At 43.3% G+C, this 17901-nt stretch overlaps 1 protein-coding gene across 1 annotated transcript in view; it reads left to right on the top strand.

Moving 5' to 3' along the window:
- Dglucy (D-glutamate cyclase) overlaps window positions 1-17901 on the top strand; it is a 53891-nt gene that overhangs the window by 25422 nt on the left and 10568 nt on the right. Inside the window, 4 exon segments of the mRNA XM_013155188.3 lie at window positions 245-349; window positions 3694-3828; window positions 3831-3868; window positions 16541-16545. Of these exon segments, the coding sequence (XP_013010642.3) occupies window positions 245-349; window positions 3694-3828; window positions 3831-3868; window positions 16541-16545 (283 nt within the window).

The following is a 17901-nucleotide window of genomic DNA, read 5'->3' as shown; positions in this document are numbered from 1 at the left end:
GTGACAGGGAAAGGTAACCAAGAGGGGACCTGCCCACACATGGTGAGTCCCAAGCTTGGTCTCACTGAGAGTTGGAGAAATTTCTAGAAGTGCTGGAGGGGAAGCCACACCTCCTGGTTCTCAGAAAGTGTATTCAGAGCTAACCGCTAAGCTGCCTAGAGAGCACAAGACACTTATGGTGCACCCACCCTGCCCCACAACCACCCCCAAGCTTGTGTTCTGACTCAGTTTCCCTTCCCTGCAGGAATTGGTGATGGAGGCAACGAGCTTAGGATGGGCAAAGTGAAGGAGGCCGTGAAGAAACACATAGGAAATGGGGATGTCATTGCCTGTGATGTGGAGGCTGCCTGTGCTGTCACTGCTGTGAGTACCTGGATGGCTGTCCATTGGAGCCCTGCTGCCCAGAACTGGAGTCTGACCAGGTCAGAATTTCTTCTCGTATGAAGATAGGATCTAGAGGGCACCAGGGCACAAAACACACCTGGTTCTCAACCTCTGACCACTCACTCATTCAGTCATTCAAAAAACATTTATTGTGTGCGAGGCACATAATAAATGGATACTGGAGTTATAGCAGAGATGACTCTCTCCTTCTCTACTGCCACCCTTCCCAAGAGGCCCACCCTCTCCTGTGTCCAGGTCCTTCAAGGCCCACCCTCCTTCCCTTGCCCTCGCCACAAGTTTCAGGAAAATCGAGACACCCAAGAAAGGCTTTCTCCTACCTCAAGATCAAAATCAGCCTAGAGGAGGACAAAAGCATCCTGGGAAACCTCGGCCAGGCCAGGAAGACCTGAGCCATACTGGAGGAGGTGCTGGAGGATCTGTGCGGATGAACCTTGGAGCTAAAATCTCCAGGGCGTGCAGGGTGGGGTCTCCCATGCTCTGGCGAGTTTTACTCCTGGGAGAGCAACCAGGTTCTCTCAGTGGGTAGGAGAGGACGAGCCCCTCTTGATTCTCATGGAGGGAGAGAAGAGGGACTATTTTGAAATACACAAGGACACTCTGTTCTTCTTAAGATCTGCCTGCCACAGAAGCTATTTTACCACAAACTGGGGGGGTTTTATCAGGACAAACCTACCTGGGAGAAAGGAAATGGCCAGCTCCTGTCTCTGTGGTCTCTCTGTCCACCTGAGGGTGTGAGAGCAAAACAGAAACACTGGGTAAAGCTCACAGTGCAGGGCACAGGATCACGGCTACGGTGTGAGTACGGTTGTCTCCCCAACTCATGCAGAAATGAATCCCGGAAGTCTTACCATTCCATGTTACAGATGTTAAGAAAATAGAAACGTAATTCAGTTATGGTGTTTAGAGGTGGGGCCCGTGAGTGATTAGACTGTGTCATTAGGTAGAGGCCCCATGACTGAGTCCTGGTGGCTTTTTAAGGAAGCAGAAAGCGATGACAGAAATATAGAGATATACACAAGCTCCCTCCTGATGCGATGCAGCTCTGTATAGTGAGGAGGGGCTCACAGAGCCATCTCTCAGCCTCCAAAACTGTGAGCCAAAATAAATCTTTCTTTATAAAGTAGCCTGCCTCAGGTATTTTTATTACAGTCTCAAAAGTGACTGCCAGATTCACTGGAAGACTAAAGACCTATTTACTGCAGCTCTTTTTACCAAGTGCATCCCGTCTACCTTCCAACAAAAAATTACAAGACTCACTAAAACAGTTTGAAGGGTCTTCACAAGCAGCAGAACCATGAATGCATGCTATAAGCAGAATTTTTTTTTTAAATTATGGTACATATGATGAAATATTTGATGAGAAAAGCAAACAATATATGTGTTATGGTTTCAATCTAAAATGTCCCCAAGTCTTATGTGTTTGAAAGGTAACTGGATTGTGTGGGGACTACACTCCTCAGGGGATTAGTTCTACTGTGGTTAGGAAGTGGCCTGGTTAGAGGCCAGCATGGAACGGTCTGTTCTTCTCCCCAGCTCCTCCCTCATCTCTGATTCTAGACTGCTACAGGTTGAGCAGCATTTGTGGTTTGTTGCATGCTTCTGCCATGCTGTTTCTTGTTTGAAACCAGCTAACCATGGACTGAACCACTGAAACTGTAAGCCAAATAAATCTCTCCTCCTTTAAGTTGTAGGTACCAATATTTTGTCCCAGTGATGGGAAAGTGACCAATACAAGTACAGATGGATAATGTAAGCAGAATGACGGAAATTCTAAAAAGAGACCAAAAATAAATGTTAAAGATCTATACTACTAGGAATGAAGAACATCTTTGCTGGGCTCATTAATAGACTGGACACAGCTGGGCATATCTGAGCTTGAAGAGGTGACAGTAGAAACTCCCAAAACTAAAAATCAAGAGGAAAAAAAGGCTGAAAAAATAAAAATGGAACAGTATATCCAAGAACTGTTGGACAAGCACAAAAGGTGTAACCTATATTAATGTGAATACCAGAAAGAGAAAGCAACATTTGAAGCAATAATACCAAACCACAGTCTGTGAAAAAAACAACTGATAAATCTAAAACGTCTCCTTGTAAAAGACAATGTCAAGTGCATAAGAAGTTAAGCCATAGATTGGCAGAAAAATATCTGCAAAAGATATATCTGGTAAAAGACTGTTCCCTAAAATATTTATATATACTCCTCCTGCAGAGCTGTACCCAGCCTACAAGGCAAAAGACCCCCTTTCTGACATCTCTGCTGAATCAGTCCAGCCCTCCCCAGGGCTCCCATGGTCCTCTGCGAGCAGATCCATGTCCCCCCATCCCAGTGGCTGCTGTGTGGCCCCCTCGGTCACTCCTCTGGTCTGCTGCCCCAGCACCCAGAGCTTAGCAGGCTCCGCCCCATCCTTCTCCAGGGGAATGGAGAGGGCACGCAGTGGCAGAGAGCAGATGAGGAGTGGGTCCCCCAGGCCGGGGGGATAAGGTGTCAGGGACTGGTTCACTGTACAGGAAAGGAAGCGTGAGGCTTGGGTGTGAACCCTAAGCATGGACAGCAGATGGGAGGATGGGCTTCCCTGTACTCTGGGTTCGGGCCAGCCGCTGGGAGGGTTTGGGGATGGGACCTTAGGGTTAGTGCTTGAGTCTTTTTCTCGCATAGTCATTGTTATGGTTTAGACTTAAAATACCCCCAAACCTCACATGCTTGGAAGGCTACTGGATCATGGGGGTGCTGTAGTCATCAAAAGATAAACTGTGAGGAGCTTTGTAACTAAACTAAAGGCTGCTAGGAGATGGACCCGGTGGACAAGGCCAGGGGAGTGCATCTTTGTCCCTGGGTCTTCCCTTCCTGTGCCCTTCCTGGATGCCTTCTGTAAACAGCTTTCCTCCTTCACATCCCTCTGCCTTGGAGGGAGACAACCCCAAAATGAACCCACTGAAACTAAGCCCAAAGGAACTTCTTTAAGTTGCGGGTGGCAGGTATTTTGGCCCAGCCATGGGAAACTGAGGAAGATAGTTAACAGCATGTAAACTGATTGGTTGGTGGCAACAGTTCTCAAATATTTTTTGCAACAGACTCAGCTTGGGGGCTCATTAAAATCCCACTTGCACCCCTTCTGTCCTGCTCAGTCTCTTAATCTTCCTGGTCTGCCCAGAGGCCCGCAGGTTTGCTATCATAACAAGTTCTCAGGTCACCCCAACCCCTGTGATCTGGGACTGTGCTTCCAGATGAGTTCTGCTGCCTGAAGCAAGCAGCTGAGCCACAGGACAGTCACAGTTCTGTGACAGATTCCGTTTCTGTTGTCGTCCTAGGTGTTTCTAACTGGGGTGGCTGGGCCTTGGCCTGTGCACTCTTCATCCTGAACTCCTGTGAGGCCCACAGGCATTATCTGAGGAAGGCAGTGGGACCGTCAGAGCCCCCAGGGAGCAGGGCTGGACTCAGGCCCTGCCATCTGTCGCCAAGGTAATACATCCCACAGGCTGCTGGCACCAAAGCAACTTTTTGCCGGTGAGGTGGAATCATGGAGTTGGCCTGATATTCCGAGCCATGAGCCAGGGGCATGAATCATGCTGTTTGTCAAAAAGTTCAAAGTAGAACTGGCCTTGAGGTGAGGAGTCCCTGCTGAACCGAATGTTGGGTGGGGACAGATTCTCCTTCATCCAGCTACTGATCCTAAGTAGTAGGTAAGACCTGCTTGAGGTGACCGTTTCCTCTGCAGCTTGACAACAGGTAAGTTGCTAAACCACTTTCACTTTCTTTACCTGTGAAATGGGGGTAGTCAGCACTCTTGGAAGGACTGAGGGCCTGCCCCAGGAGAAAAACCATCGGGCAGTGGTCAGGGGGTGTCCTATCATCCCCTCTCAGGATCCACAACCCAGCGAGGGCACTGCGGCCTCTCGGTGAGACAGGTGGTAAGGCATGGGGTGGCCTGGAGGGAGGAAAAGAAGCCTGCAGGTGGAAGGGAACCCTCTGGATAGGGTGGGAGGCTCCGCAGAGCAGCAGGAGCTGGGCTGGAAGGTGAGGCAGCTGATTTCAGGTGATTTCAGGTGAGAGATGCAGGGCTGGAGGCAGGCGAGATGATGGGAGTCAGAGAAGGGGGAGCCCCCCAAAACAGTTTTCAAAACTGTTCCTTTATATGTTTTTTTTTTTTTTTTCTGGGCAAGGCTCCAGGGTTTTGTGCAACTCTCTGAGTAGGCTCGGGCCTCTCAGAAGCCTTGGGAAGCAGAGGATTGTGTAAGAGGGATTCAAGAAAGCCAGACTTCTTCACCGAGGGCTCTGCCTGCTGGGTAACAGGGAGCCCCTGCAGCTTTGAGCAGGGGCATCGGCGTCTGCTGTGTAGCTTTGAGCTCTTCCTGTACACAGTTCCAGGTGCGTCCTGTAGCCCAGGGTGAGGAAGAACATGAACTCACGTGTGCCTCACCCATGAACATCCACAAAGACAGCCAGGGAAACGCAAGAGAGGCGGCCAACTTGGAAAACAATGCTGGGGTCTGAGCAGCGAGGCAGGCAGCGGTCCCTTCCCCAGGCCTCAGTTTCCACAGCCCTCATGGAGCAGGGTTCGCCCCTGATCTTGATCCACACTCAGACTGGGTCCGGGACCTCCTGCACCTGGAGGAGAAGCTGGTGGGCTGGGCTTCCGGGGCACAGATGATGTCAGGCCCCTGTGGGGCGCCTCCTTGGTGAATGTGCAGAGGCATTTGAGCCTGAGAAATTGGAGCTGCAACTGCACCGTGGTGGTCTAGAGGAAGCTGCACATTTGCTGCATCTAAAGCATTTGCCTAACTTAGGGGTTGTGCGGCTGTACAAGGAGGTACGGTGTAGCCAACAGGTTAAAGAGAGAAGTAAACAAAGCTAGAGTAAAACTGGGGGGGGGTGGCAAGTGTGAGGTCCTGAGTTTGATTCCCAGCACCTAAAAAAAAGAAACGAAGGAAGAAAGACCTGGGGGGACCGCTGTGCCTTGGCACTGCTCAAGTGCATGTCTAGACACTGTCATTTTGTAAAACACCCCTGGAGGTGGAAAACAGCTGAATAGCTTAGCCACAACAACACAGAGGAAGTGGAGAGACACTGCTGCAGGCACCCAGTACCAGAAACAGATATTTCCATGAGGGTCCCATTTTACCGGGCATCGTGGGAGACTTGAACCACGGAGACCCAGGGATGGGTCAGAGCTAAAAGTAGCACCTGCCACCCAGACAGCCCAGGTTCAGCCTCGCATCTCCATAGCGCTCAGCACTGAGGTGACCTTGACCCTGACAGCAACTCAGAGGATCAAGGCAGAGGACCAAGGCAAAGGCAGAAGTGGGAGATGCTGGGAGTGATGATGGGTGGTCCTGGCTCAGTTTCTGTTCACTCCCCCCACCCCTTTCTGAGCACCGTGCACTGTGGGAGCCATAAGCCTGCAGACAGCTGGCCTGTGTGAGCATCAGGGCTGGAGGAAAAAACCTGAATCAGGGTAGGGCTGTCCCATTACAGTAGGACCCTTGGAGCTGCTGCGATCACAGGCTGGGCGGAGGTTGGGAAAACTACTCTGGAACCCAGAGACCGCACCGTAGCTGTGGGACCCCGAGAATGACACATCAGAGAGCGGCTTCACCCCCAGTCCACCATCCCTGAGAACAGGCTCCTGACCAAGAGCAGGACTCTCTTCCTTTCTCATTTGCTTTCTTAATTGTTTGGCTTGTTTATTTTTGTATGTGTCCATATTTTTTCACTTTTCTCTCCTCTTTGCTCACCTATCAGTTTGGTTTTTTTTGTTTTTTTATTTAAGGAGAAAAAGAAAAAAACAGAAAAAGGGTACAACTAATACAAAATTTTAAAAATAAACAGTATGAAATCACTAGTTAATAGATTACATAGTCTCATCTTAGAAATAGTTGTTCAAGTTACAAAATTAAAGCATATAAAGTGGACTTTCAAACAGTTGAGACTGCAAACAGTTCTGTTCAGTGATCCAAAAAAACTCAGTGATATGGTTATCTATCTTATACACTTAAACATACATGCAGTGATAACCTTTAGAGCACTTTCTTTTCTTTTCTTTTGTACAATGACAATTACACATTTTGGGTTTTATTACTCCCACAGTTCTTATTACTTTTTTTGAACAGAGTAAAACCAAATGTGACATATCAGAACAGAGTGTGTCAAATCAAAAGGATGGACATAATAGATAATGTAAAAACAAAATATAAGATGATCAACAATGGTTACCATACTGCCTCTTGCTATCTTAAGGAGAATTGCCAATTATAATAAAATTGAACAAAACAGTAAAGAATAAAACCAAAGCATTGGAGACATTACAGGACTTTAAAAGAAGATAATAGTCAACCAGAATGGGTGTCATAATGAATCTTATTGTCTTCACAGTTGTTGCCTATACTTTCAAACTTGGTACTATCAAGCAAAGCAGAATAGGGGAAAATCAGTCAAAACAAGATGGTGAGGGCAATACAGGATTTCAAATCAAGTTAATAGGAAATCAAAGTAGGTTACTATAATGTATCCTGCTATTTTTTATTTATTTTTCCCTTAAATTAAAAAGATAAAAAAGTAAAGAATTAAAAAGGGGGGGGGGATTTAGTTAAAAGAGGGCATAACAACAGAACAGTGCAGGTCAAAACATAGCTATTTAAGCAAAATAGTTTTTCACCACAAGATATCCTGACATAAAAGTAGTTATCATAGTGTCTCTTTCCTTGAAATCTTTGAGTATAACTTTGTATACTGTAGCACCAAACATATCAAAACACTATAAAACCATGCAAGAGAATGACATTATTACAGGGTATTTAGAACCAATTAACAGAAAATAAACAATGGTTTATGTATAATCTCCTTGTCTATAAAAGTTTTTGCTTATATTATCACATATAATAAAATCCAATAAGATACAACATGTTAAGACCGATGGAGACAGAAGAATAAAAACTTGATGGGACGTCAAAACAAGATGATACTAAATCAGCACTAGCTATTATGATGTCTTGTTTTCTCCAAAATAGCTGTTCCTACCATCCAATCTTCTCTGCCTCATTTCTGTTGAGCTCTTTTTCTGTCGTTTGTTGTCAGTTTGTCTTCTTCATTTTGCTTTCTGCTCCATTCATTGTGGCCTCTCTGCCACTATTTCTGGAATCTTGGTATTTTCCCTTTTTAGAATATTCTGCAGTATTTTCTGTAGAGCTGAATTGGTGGTTGCAAATTCCCCTAGTTCCTCTTTATCCTGGAAGCACCTTGTTTTTCCATCAATTTCTAGGGACAGTTGTGCAGGATATATCAATCCTGGATGGAGGTTATTATCTTTCAAAGCTTGAATTATTTCCCCCCACAATCTTCGTGATTTGATGGTTTGTGCCGAGAAGTCTGCTGTAATTCTGATGGGTGTTCCCTTGTAAGTGATCTGTTTCTTTTTTTTTTTTTTATTTAAGGAGAAAAGAAAAGAAAGAAAAAAAAACAGTGAAGGGGTACCAGTTATACAGATTTACAGAAGAAAAAAATGCGCAGTAGGAAATCACTAGTTAATGGATTACATATTGCCATCTTAGAAATAATTGTTCCAGTCACAAAATTAAAGCTTGTAGAGTGGACATTTCAACAATGATACTGCAAACAGTTCTGTTCAATGATCCAATAAAACTCTGTGATATCATTTTCTATCTTATACATTTAAATATACATGCAGTTATATAGTTTAGAGCACTTTCTTTTCCTCTCTTTTGTACAGTGACTATTACACATTTTGGGTTTCATTGCTCCCACGGTTCGTATTGCTTTTTTGGAAGAGAGTAAAACCAAATGTGACATAACAGAACAGAATCGGTCAAGTCAAAAGGGTGGATATAATAGATAATATAAAAACATAATACAAGGTGATCAACAATGGTTACCATAATGCCTCCCGCTATTTCTAATAGAATTGCCTATATCATTAGTTGTAATACAATTGAACAAAACCGTAAAGAATAAAACCGACAAAACCAAAACATTGGAGATATTGTAGGTCTTCAAAAGTAGATAAAAGTCAACGAGAATGGGCGTTATAATGAATCTCATTATCTTCTCAGCTGATGCCTAAACTTTCGAACCTGATACTATCCAGCAAAACAGAATAGAGGAACCTCAGTCAAAAACAAGATGGTGAGAGTAATACAGGGCTTCAAATCGAGATAATAGAAAGTCAAAGTGGGTTACTATATTATATCCTGCTATATTTTTCCCTTTAATTAAATGGATAAAAATAAAAAAGTAAATAATGGAGTGGAGATTGAGAAAAAAGAGGGCATAACAGCGAAACAGGGCAGATCAAAACATAACCATTTAAGCAGAATAGTGTTTCACCACCAGATAATCCTGACCCAAAAATAGTTACCATATTGACTCCCTCCCTGAAGTCCTTGAGTACAACTTCATATACTGTAGCATTAAGTATATCTAAACAATGTAAAACCATTTAAGAGAATGACAGCATTATAGAGTATTTAGAATCGACTAACAGAAAATGAACAATGGTCTCTGTATAATCTCCTTGTCTTTAAAAGGTTTTTGCTTATACTATCGTACATAACAAAATCCAATAAGATACAACCTGTTTAGACCATTGGAGACAGAAGAACAAAAGCTAGATGAGACTTCAAAACAAGATGGTACTAAATCAGCATTACCTATTAAGATGTCATTTTCTCAAAAAAAAGCTGTTCCTATCATCCAATCTTCTCTGTCTCATTTCTGTTGAGCTCTTTTTCTGTCAGTAGCTGGCAGTTTGTCTTCTTCATTTTGTTCTCTGCTCCATTCGTTGTGGCCTCCCCGCCACTATTTCTGGGTTCTTTGTATTTTTCTTTTTTTAGAATATCCTGCAATACTTTCTGTAGGGTTGAATTGTGGTTGCAAATTCCCCCAGTTCCTCTTTATCCTGGAAGCACCTCGTTTTTCCATCAATTTCCAGGGACAGTTGTGCAGGATATCTCAATCTTGGCTGGAGATTATTATCTTTCAAAGCTTGAATTATTTCTCCCCATGCTCTTCGTGATTTGATGGTTTGTGAAGAGAAATCTGCTGTAATTCTGATGGGTGTTCCCTTGTAAGTGGTCTGTTTCTTGTCTCTTACAGCTTTTAATATTCTGTTCTTGTATTGAATTTCTGGAATTTTTATTATTATATGCCTGGGTGTTTCTCTGTTAGGGTTGTAGGTAGCTGGGGTCCTGTATGCCTCATACATCTGAGTATCTTTACCTTTTGCTAAATTAGGAAAATTCTCCTGGATTATTTCTGTGAGTAGCTTTTGTAGTTCACTTGTTTGTGTCCCTACTTCTTCTTTTATGTTCTTAATCCTTAAGTTATGGCTCCTCTTATCATCTTCTTGTCTTTGTATTATTGCTGTTTGTTTCTTTGTTATTTTTAAGAAGTTTTTCATTTCATTCTCCCATGTTTCAAGTCTGCCCTCCAGTTCAGATAGTCTGTCCTTAGTTTCTTTCAAGCTGTTATGCCAGTCTTGGATAGACTTCTTAATTTCTTGATAGTCCCTTTGAACCTGCTTCACATACTCAATGCTTTCTTTGTTTTCTCCATCAAGCAATTCTCCCCTCTTTTTCTGTTCTTCCATTCCACCATCTGCTTTTTCCTGGGTGGTGCTTAGCATTTCTCTAACTATTCTGCATACTTCTAGCTTCAGGTCATTGATAACTTCATTCCTGAATTGGTCTATGAGGCTCTCTATATGGTGCTTATTGCATATTGGTGCGGTGTCCACTATTGCCTGATTCTCAGGATTGGGGGCCGAGGAGCCTTTTTTGTTGCTTCCCTTCCCCATATTTTCTGTTCCTCATAAAATGCAAGCTTACATGGAAGGCCCGGCTTCCCTGCCTGTCAGCCACAGCCTGATAAAATTGCGCTGGCTAGTTGTTCCCACCCACCGCTGCGCACCAGGGAGTTGCGGAGGAGGCAGCCTACGTGGGAGTCAGTCGCTCCTCCGGGCCACCGTCAGGCTCTGGGATCTGGGTTAGGCCAGCCTAGGGAGTCCGCCAGCAGTGTCACTCAGGCCAGGCACTTTTCACCAATCCCGTCTGAGAGGGGGATGTGTGGCTGGAGTTGCCACCGCGCCTTGCTCTTACAGGACTGCTTGAGCCCAGAAAAACCTCCGCTGGAGTCAAACTGTGGTAGGGGGTCAGTTTCTCGCTCACCTCGCCACCAGTCAGTTTTCGTGTACGCCTCCTTGTCCGTCCTGTTTCCGACTCCGTTCGCAGACTCCCGTTCCCAGAGCTCGGCGCGTCTCTCCTTGCCGAGCCGCTGTGGAGGCAGCCAGCCGCCGGGCGGCGGGAAACCCAAATCGTGGTTTCCAATGGCACGTGGTCGAGCCTCCACACCGAGTCTTTTCTGTTCCTATTTTAGCGCCAGGACTGTATCCTAAGTTGGATTCTCTCAGCCCAGTTCGTTCCTGAGTCAGCAGAGCATATCTCTACTGGTTCATATCTCCTTAGTCCGCATCATTCCTGGCCTCTGAGCCGAGTCTTTCAGAGAGCCTTCAGTAGTTGCTGTTGTCTGTCCGCCATGTTCTCCCGGAGTCCAAGTGATCTGTTTCTTGTCTCTGACAACTTTTAATATTCTGTTCTTATATTGGATTTCTGGAATTTTGATCATTATATGCCTGGGTGTAGCTCTGTTTGGGTTGTAGGTGGGTGGGGTCCTGTATGCCTCGTACATCTGAGTATCTTTACCATTTGCTAAATTAGGGAAATTCTCTTGGATTATTTCTGTGAATAGCTTTTGTAGTCCATTTGTTTGTGTCCCTACTTCTTCTTTTATGTTCTTAATTCTTAAATTATAGATCCCCTTATCATCTTCTATCCTTTGTATTGTTGCTATTTGTTTTTTTTTTGTTATTTTTAAGAAGTTTTTCATTTCATGCTCCCATATTACAAATCTGCCCTCCAGTTCAGATAATCTTTCCTTAGTTTCTTTCAAGCTGTTATGCCAGTTTTCGATAGAGTTTTTAGTTTCCTGGTAATCTCTTTGAACCTGCTTCATGTATTCTATGTTTTCTCTATTTTCTCCATCAAACAATTCTCCCCTTTTTTTCTGTTCTTCCATTCCACCATCTGTTTTTTCTTGGGCAGTGCTTAGCATTTCTCTAACTATTCTACTTATATCTTGCTTTAAGTCATTAATAACTTCATTCCTGAACTCATCTATGAGGCTCTGGAGATAGCGCTTTATGTCTATTGGTGCCGTGTCTAATATTGCATGTTTCTCAGGATTGGGGGCTGAGGACCCTTTCTTGTTGCTCCCTCTTCCCATATTTTTTGTTCCTTTTATATAAGCGTATATAGGAGGCCCAGTTTCTTTCTTTGTTGTTTACAGTTTGTTTGAATTGCGCCGGCTAGGTTTTCCCGCCTACTGCAGTGTACTAGGGAGACACAGACCTGGGCAGCCTATGCTTGACCCGCCCCTCCAGGTCAACCTACTGAAGGCTTCACTGCTAGGGTGCACCTCCAGGCGCTGGGACCTGGTTTGGGCTAGCCTACTGGGTATTAGTCAGTGGCAACACCCAAGCCAGGCACTCCCCACCAATCCTGCTTGAGAGGGGAATATGTGGCTGAAGTCACTGCAGTGTCTTGTTCTGGCTAGTCTGCCCAGTCCCAGTATGTCCTTTGCTGAAGCCTCCTACTCTATGGAAGGGTCCCCGATCCGCTCACTCACCGCAGGTCGATGCAGGACTCCCGGCCAGTCCCACTCTCAACTCCATTCACTGCTTCCCACTCTCAGAGCTTTCGCGCCTCTCTTCTTGCCGTGCTGATTGGGACATGGCAGGGGCTGCAGGAAATTCAAATCGCGGCTTCCAGTGGCACGGGGTCCTGCTTCCATGCTGAGACCTTATCTGTTCCTGTTATATCACTGGGATTGCATTTCCAATTGGTTTCTCTTAGTTTAGTCCATTCCTGTGTCGGTAAAGTATATCTCCTGTTACTTAGGACTTCTCGCCCGGCACCATTCCTGGATTTTAAGTGTGGTTTCTCAGAAAGCCTCTGAAGCTGCTGCTATCTATCTGCCATGTTCTCCCAGAAGTCACCTATCAGTTTTTTGTTGAATGTAATTACATTTGTCCATTTAATATGCATATATCCACAAGCAGCTATTTGTAAAAGTTTCCTGCTTTAGCAGTTGTCTTGGTCACTTTTCTCTTTGCTGGGACAAAATACTCCACACACAAAATGAAGCGAAGAAAGGTTTATTTAGCTCACTGTTTGTGGAGGTTTCGGCCCATAATCAGTTGGCTCCAGGGCAGGGTGGCACAGCAGAAGGGCAACACTTGAAGGCAGCAGCCAGGGTAAGCAGCTGTCAGAGAAAAAAGAGGGAGAAAAGCATGCTTTTTTTCCTCCCTTATACTGCATGCAGGTCACCCCTCTGCCCAAGATGTAGTGCTCACAAAATCTCCTTACCCTACTCTTACACAGGACAAGGATATTTGCAAAGTAAGGACCCTGGCTCCCTGCTGAGCCTCTTAGTTAAACTTTTAAACTGCTCAAGTTGACACAATGTGTCAATCATAACAGTAACCTAATGTGCTCAGCCGTTTTAGTCATAGACTCCCATTTGAAAGGTCACTTTTAAGCATAATTAAATTTCATAAACAGTCAGTTTGACAGCTGGAGGCGGCCACCATACAGCTCCTGTCACCTGATATTCCTCTTCGTCCCTTTAGGTCCCTTCTGTCTCTCTGCTCACCCCCTCCCCCATATTTTTCCTTTGCTTTACATCCTTTCTACAGTTCTCAATATACACTATTAGTACTCATCTGAATATCATTAATATTTAGTTTTCTGTCACCCACTATATTATCCTCTCCTTGACTTTCCCTGTATAGCAAAAAACTAGAGATCTTTGTAAACAAGATCTCCATTACCTAGTAATATATGCTTAGGTTTTTAACTTATATTTTATTTTATTTTCTCCTCTCTTTCTGCCCCCACACATAATCATTTTTCTCTCCCTCTCCTTGTTTCCAGGCATAAAAATAATAGCATCGAAATCTATGTTTTTTTGTTTTATGTGTGTGTGCTCTCTCTTGCTTCTCAGCCCCCTCCAACCACTCTTTTTCTTCCCCCTTTCCTAATTCCCTGTCTGTTCTCCACCATTAACATTCTGGGCTGTTGAAAAACTGTTTAAACAACTTTGATATTATGCATTCATACATGATTGGCCCTCCAGATGCTGACACTTCTGGTAACCGTTCTCTCTGGGTGCATGCTAGGGATAGAGCCTGGTATTCTGAAGAAACCGAGTAGGATCATTACCCAAACCATCACAGGGAGAAATCTATGTCCTCAAGTCATCTCTACTGTTGTGACAGAGCTTTCTATATCATCGGATCTCAGCCCTCTACACAAAAACACAGTAATCATGAGATAATGAGGCAATAAGATGCCTCCAAAAATTCATAACTCCCCTAACGTGGATCTCACAGGCACTTAGGTAGATGAATTTCCAGACAAGGTACTCCAAAACAGGTAAAAAATGATTGGAAAGATCAAAGAAGAGATAAGTAGTTGAGTGAAATGACTAGTAAGCTGATGAATGAACTTAAAGATATAAATAAGCAGTGAAATGAAGCATTCACTAAGATTATCAATGAATTTAAAAGAGAAAGAAGATGAGTTAAGGAAGACAGTACAGGTTATGAAAGACCACTGCAGTAGAAAATTAGCAGATATGAAAAAGAATCAAGCAGAAATTATGGAAATGAAAAACTCAATTGAAAGATTTAGCAGTAGGCATGGTCAGCCAGAAGACAGAACACCAGGACTTGAGGACTAAGAAGTCCTAGATGGCGCTAAATGAACAAACCTAAGGATTATTGAAATTAAGGAAGGGTTAGAATTAGCATCTAATGGTATAAAAATGCACTTCCCAAAATAAGTGCAGAAAAATTTCCAAACTGGTCGATGAGTTGGATACCCAGTTAAGTGAGGTATTTAGAACCTCAAATAGACACAACCAGAAAAGTACTTCTCCGTGATACATCATAATCCAGAAATTCAGATCATAAAAGATGGCATCAAAAGCTGTTGGAGAAAAGTGTCAAATAACCTACACAGGCAAACCCATTAAATGTAACGGCAGATTTCTCAACACAGGACTTAAAGTCCAGGAGTGAAGTCTTTCAGCCCTAAAAGAAAATAATTGTCAACTCTGATTACTGTGACCTGCAAAACTGTACTTCAGAATAGATGGAGAAATAAAGATCTTCCATGAAAAAAAAAACTTAAAAAAAAAAAAAAGATTCATGACCTCTAAGCCAACATCGCAGAAAATACACAGAGAATGCTAAACAATGGGACCACCAACACCCAAGGGCCCAGAGGAAAGAATAAATCTCACTGGGAGAATAAATAAAAGAAAAATTAAAAAGAATCAGCATGGGGCAAATATCTAGATAACAGGAATCAGTAAATACTTTTTAATGATCACTCTTGATGTAAACGGTCCTAATTCCCCAATCAAAAGAGACACACGGGCACAGTGGATAAAAAACCCCATGTGTGCACATGCACGAGTGTGTGTGTGTGTAGCACACATTCCTTGTCCACTCTCACCACTCCTCGTCAATATAATACTTGAAATTTTAAGGCAATCAAATAAGAAAGAAAGAAATATGAATAGGAAGGGATGAAGTCAGACTATCTTTATTTGCAGAGGACACAACTCTTTACTTAAAATACCTAAAAAATTCCACTCTTAGAGCTAATAAGCAAATTCAACCTAGAGGAAGGATTCAAAATCAACACATAAAAAGCAACAGCATTCCTGTATACCAGTAGTGAGTCCACCAGGAAAAGAATCAAGAGAACAATCCTATTCACAATAGCATAAAAAAACAAAACAAAAACAAAATACAATTCTCAAATCAGTCTGACCAAGGAGGTGAGAGACCTCTACAGTGGAAATTATAGTGCTCTAAAGAAATCAATTGAAGAAGATGTCAGAAAATGGAAAGACAGGCCAGGTATAGTGGTGCACACCTGTAATTACAGCACTCAGGAGGCTGAGGCAGGAGGATTGCTGTGAATCAAGGCCACCCTGGGCTACAAAGTGAGTTCAAGGCCAGCCTGAACTATATAGTGAAACCCTGTCTCAAAAAGTTAGAAAAAAGAAAGAAAATGGAAAGATATCCCCTGTGTCTAGATAGGTACAATTGATATTAAAATGGCCATATTACCAAAGGATAGATGATAGATACATAGATAGATAGATAATCAATTCCTATTAAAATACCAAGAACAGGCATCTGCCAGCTGCTATTGGGGATGCTAACTCCCCATGGAGAGCCAGCATGGGTGGGGGAAAGCATCCAGACATTCCCCATGTGGCTGTTACCATTGGAGGACTCCCAGTGTAGCTGTAGAGGCAGGGAGAAGAAGCAGCCCCTTCCCTGCATGCCCACAGCCATCAGGGAAGCCACAGTATAGCCACCTGGGTCTAGAGAAGCCTGCCCCACGTCCCACCACCTCCCTAGGAACCTGGGCTTGGAGGAACCCAGGTGCCTGGCCCATTCCCCTACACCATAGACAGGCAGCCAATGCAGGAAGCACGTGGGACCAGCTTGCCCAGAGGAACCCAGGAAAATGTCAAGAAGAAACAGCAAAATGCAGTCTCAGACCTCCAGCCCACATGGAACAAGTCCAGGAGACATAGAAGAAATTGGAAGTGATACACCTGAAATTTCTGAAATGATAGCAACCAAACTCAAGAAACAACTTCATGAGGCTGTAAAAGAAATCAGATCAGAAATAATATCTCAGGTAAAAAGAAGAAATGATAACCCAAATGAAAGAATTGCTGAGCATATCTAAAGAGGACATAGATTTAAAAAAGAAAAGAGTGCAGGGAAATGATGGAAACCTGGAATGAACAATATAGAAAAGGATTAGAATGCATGAAACAGATTCAAAGAGATATCCAAGAAATTGAAAACTGGCAAAACTGAAGATAAACTTTCAGACCTTGAAGACAAGATTGAAGCTAGCAATCACTAAAGGAAAGATCTCTTTAAAATAACAAGGAACCAGGAAATAACACTTCAATGGCTACAAGATGATACAAAGAAAAATAATTTAAGATGGATAGCTGTCAGCAAAAAAGCAGGAGTCAACACAAATGACAGGGAAAAAAACTATTTACAGAAAACTTCCCAAGCATGGGAAAAGGACCTGACATACAGATAAGCGAGGCATGTAGAACTCCATTAACCATACCCAAAATAAATCTACACCTAGACCTCTAATAATCAAGATCCCAGAAATTCAGCACAGGCACAGAATATCAAAAACTGTTAGAGAAAAGAAACAGATCACTTATAAAGGAAAACCCAACTATTGCAGACTTTCCACACAAACTATTAAGTCAAGAAGAGCTTGGAGTGAAGTGTTTCAATTCCTGAAAGAAAACAACTTCCACCCTAGATTGATGTACCCTCAAAATTCATGGAGAAATAAGATACTGCCACGACAAAGAACAATTGAAGGAATTCATGACTACCAAACCATCCCTACCAAGAGTATTAAGGATTTCCTAGAGAGATAAAGATGACCATGGCTCCAGGAGCAGCAGCAGAGGGCGATCACTGAGCAGGGCAGGCCACTGAATGGAGGGGAAATTAGGGAGCCAGTGGCAGGAAAATAGCACAGTAGAGACAAGCCAGTGCAGGCTGGTCGGAACTATTAATGTAGATGATCTCAATTCACCAATAAAAGAAACAAAGGCAGAGTGGACCAAGCAACAAGATCCATCAATATGCAGTGTACAAGAAACATATTTTTTTTTTGTCTTTTTCCTTTTTATCAGTACCGGGGATCAAACTCACAACTGCCTGCTTGCAAGGCAGGCGCTTATGCTGCTGAGCTAAATCCCCACCCCCAAGAAACACATTTAACTTGACAGGAAATTCATGGAGTGAAAGTCAAAGGAGAAAAAATAATGCTCCATGCAACAGGGAACCAGAAAAAAAAAAGCAGGGGTAGCTTTCCCATCAACTATAGAATGAATAAGAAAGATACGGTATTTTTTTAATCACAGATTCATCCTTATGGAAACATAACAGATGCCCACACATGATCATCTTCTACAGGGTAAACCTCAAGCCACTTTTTTTTGGTACCACGGATTGAACTTGCGACTTCACACTTGCCAGGCAGGTGCTTATGCTGCTGAGCTAAATCCCTGGCCCCAGTATGGTATTTTTATACAATGGAAATCAACTATAAAAAAGAATAATCACAAGACTCTTATAGGTAGATGCACTTGAGTCATGTGCATGGGTGAAATGGTTTGGACTTACATGGGTGGACATCATATTGTCTCCCTAGTATAAAAAACTGAAGGAGTTGGTGGGATCTGAAATGTAACTAGACATTGTGAAAATGAAACGGGAAGAAACATCAGAAAAGAGAAGGTGGTGGCTTTGTTAGTTTCCTATTGTCTTGTTTTGAAGTCCTGTATCATTT

This window comes from Cavia porcellus, unplaced genomic scaffold (assembly GCF_034190915.1).
Source record: "Cavia porcellus strain 051 isolate PalLab524CR breed Dunkin Hartley unplaced genomic scaffold, mCavPor4.1 scaffold_31, whole genome shotgun sequence".
Lineage (NCBI taxonomy): Eukaryota > Metazoa > Chordata > Mammalia > Rodentia > Caviidae > Cavia > Cavia porcellus.
The sequence above is the reverse complement of the archived record's forward strand: the minus strand, read 5'-3'. Positions and strand labels throughout refer to the sequence as shown.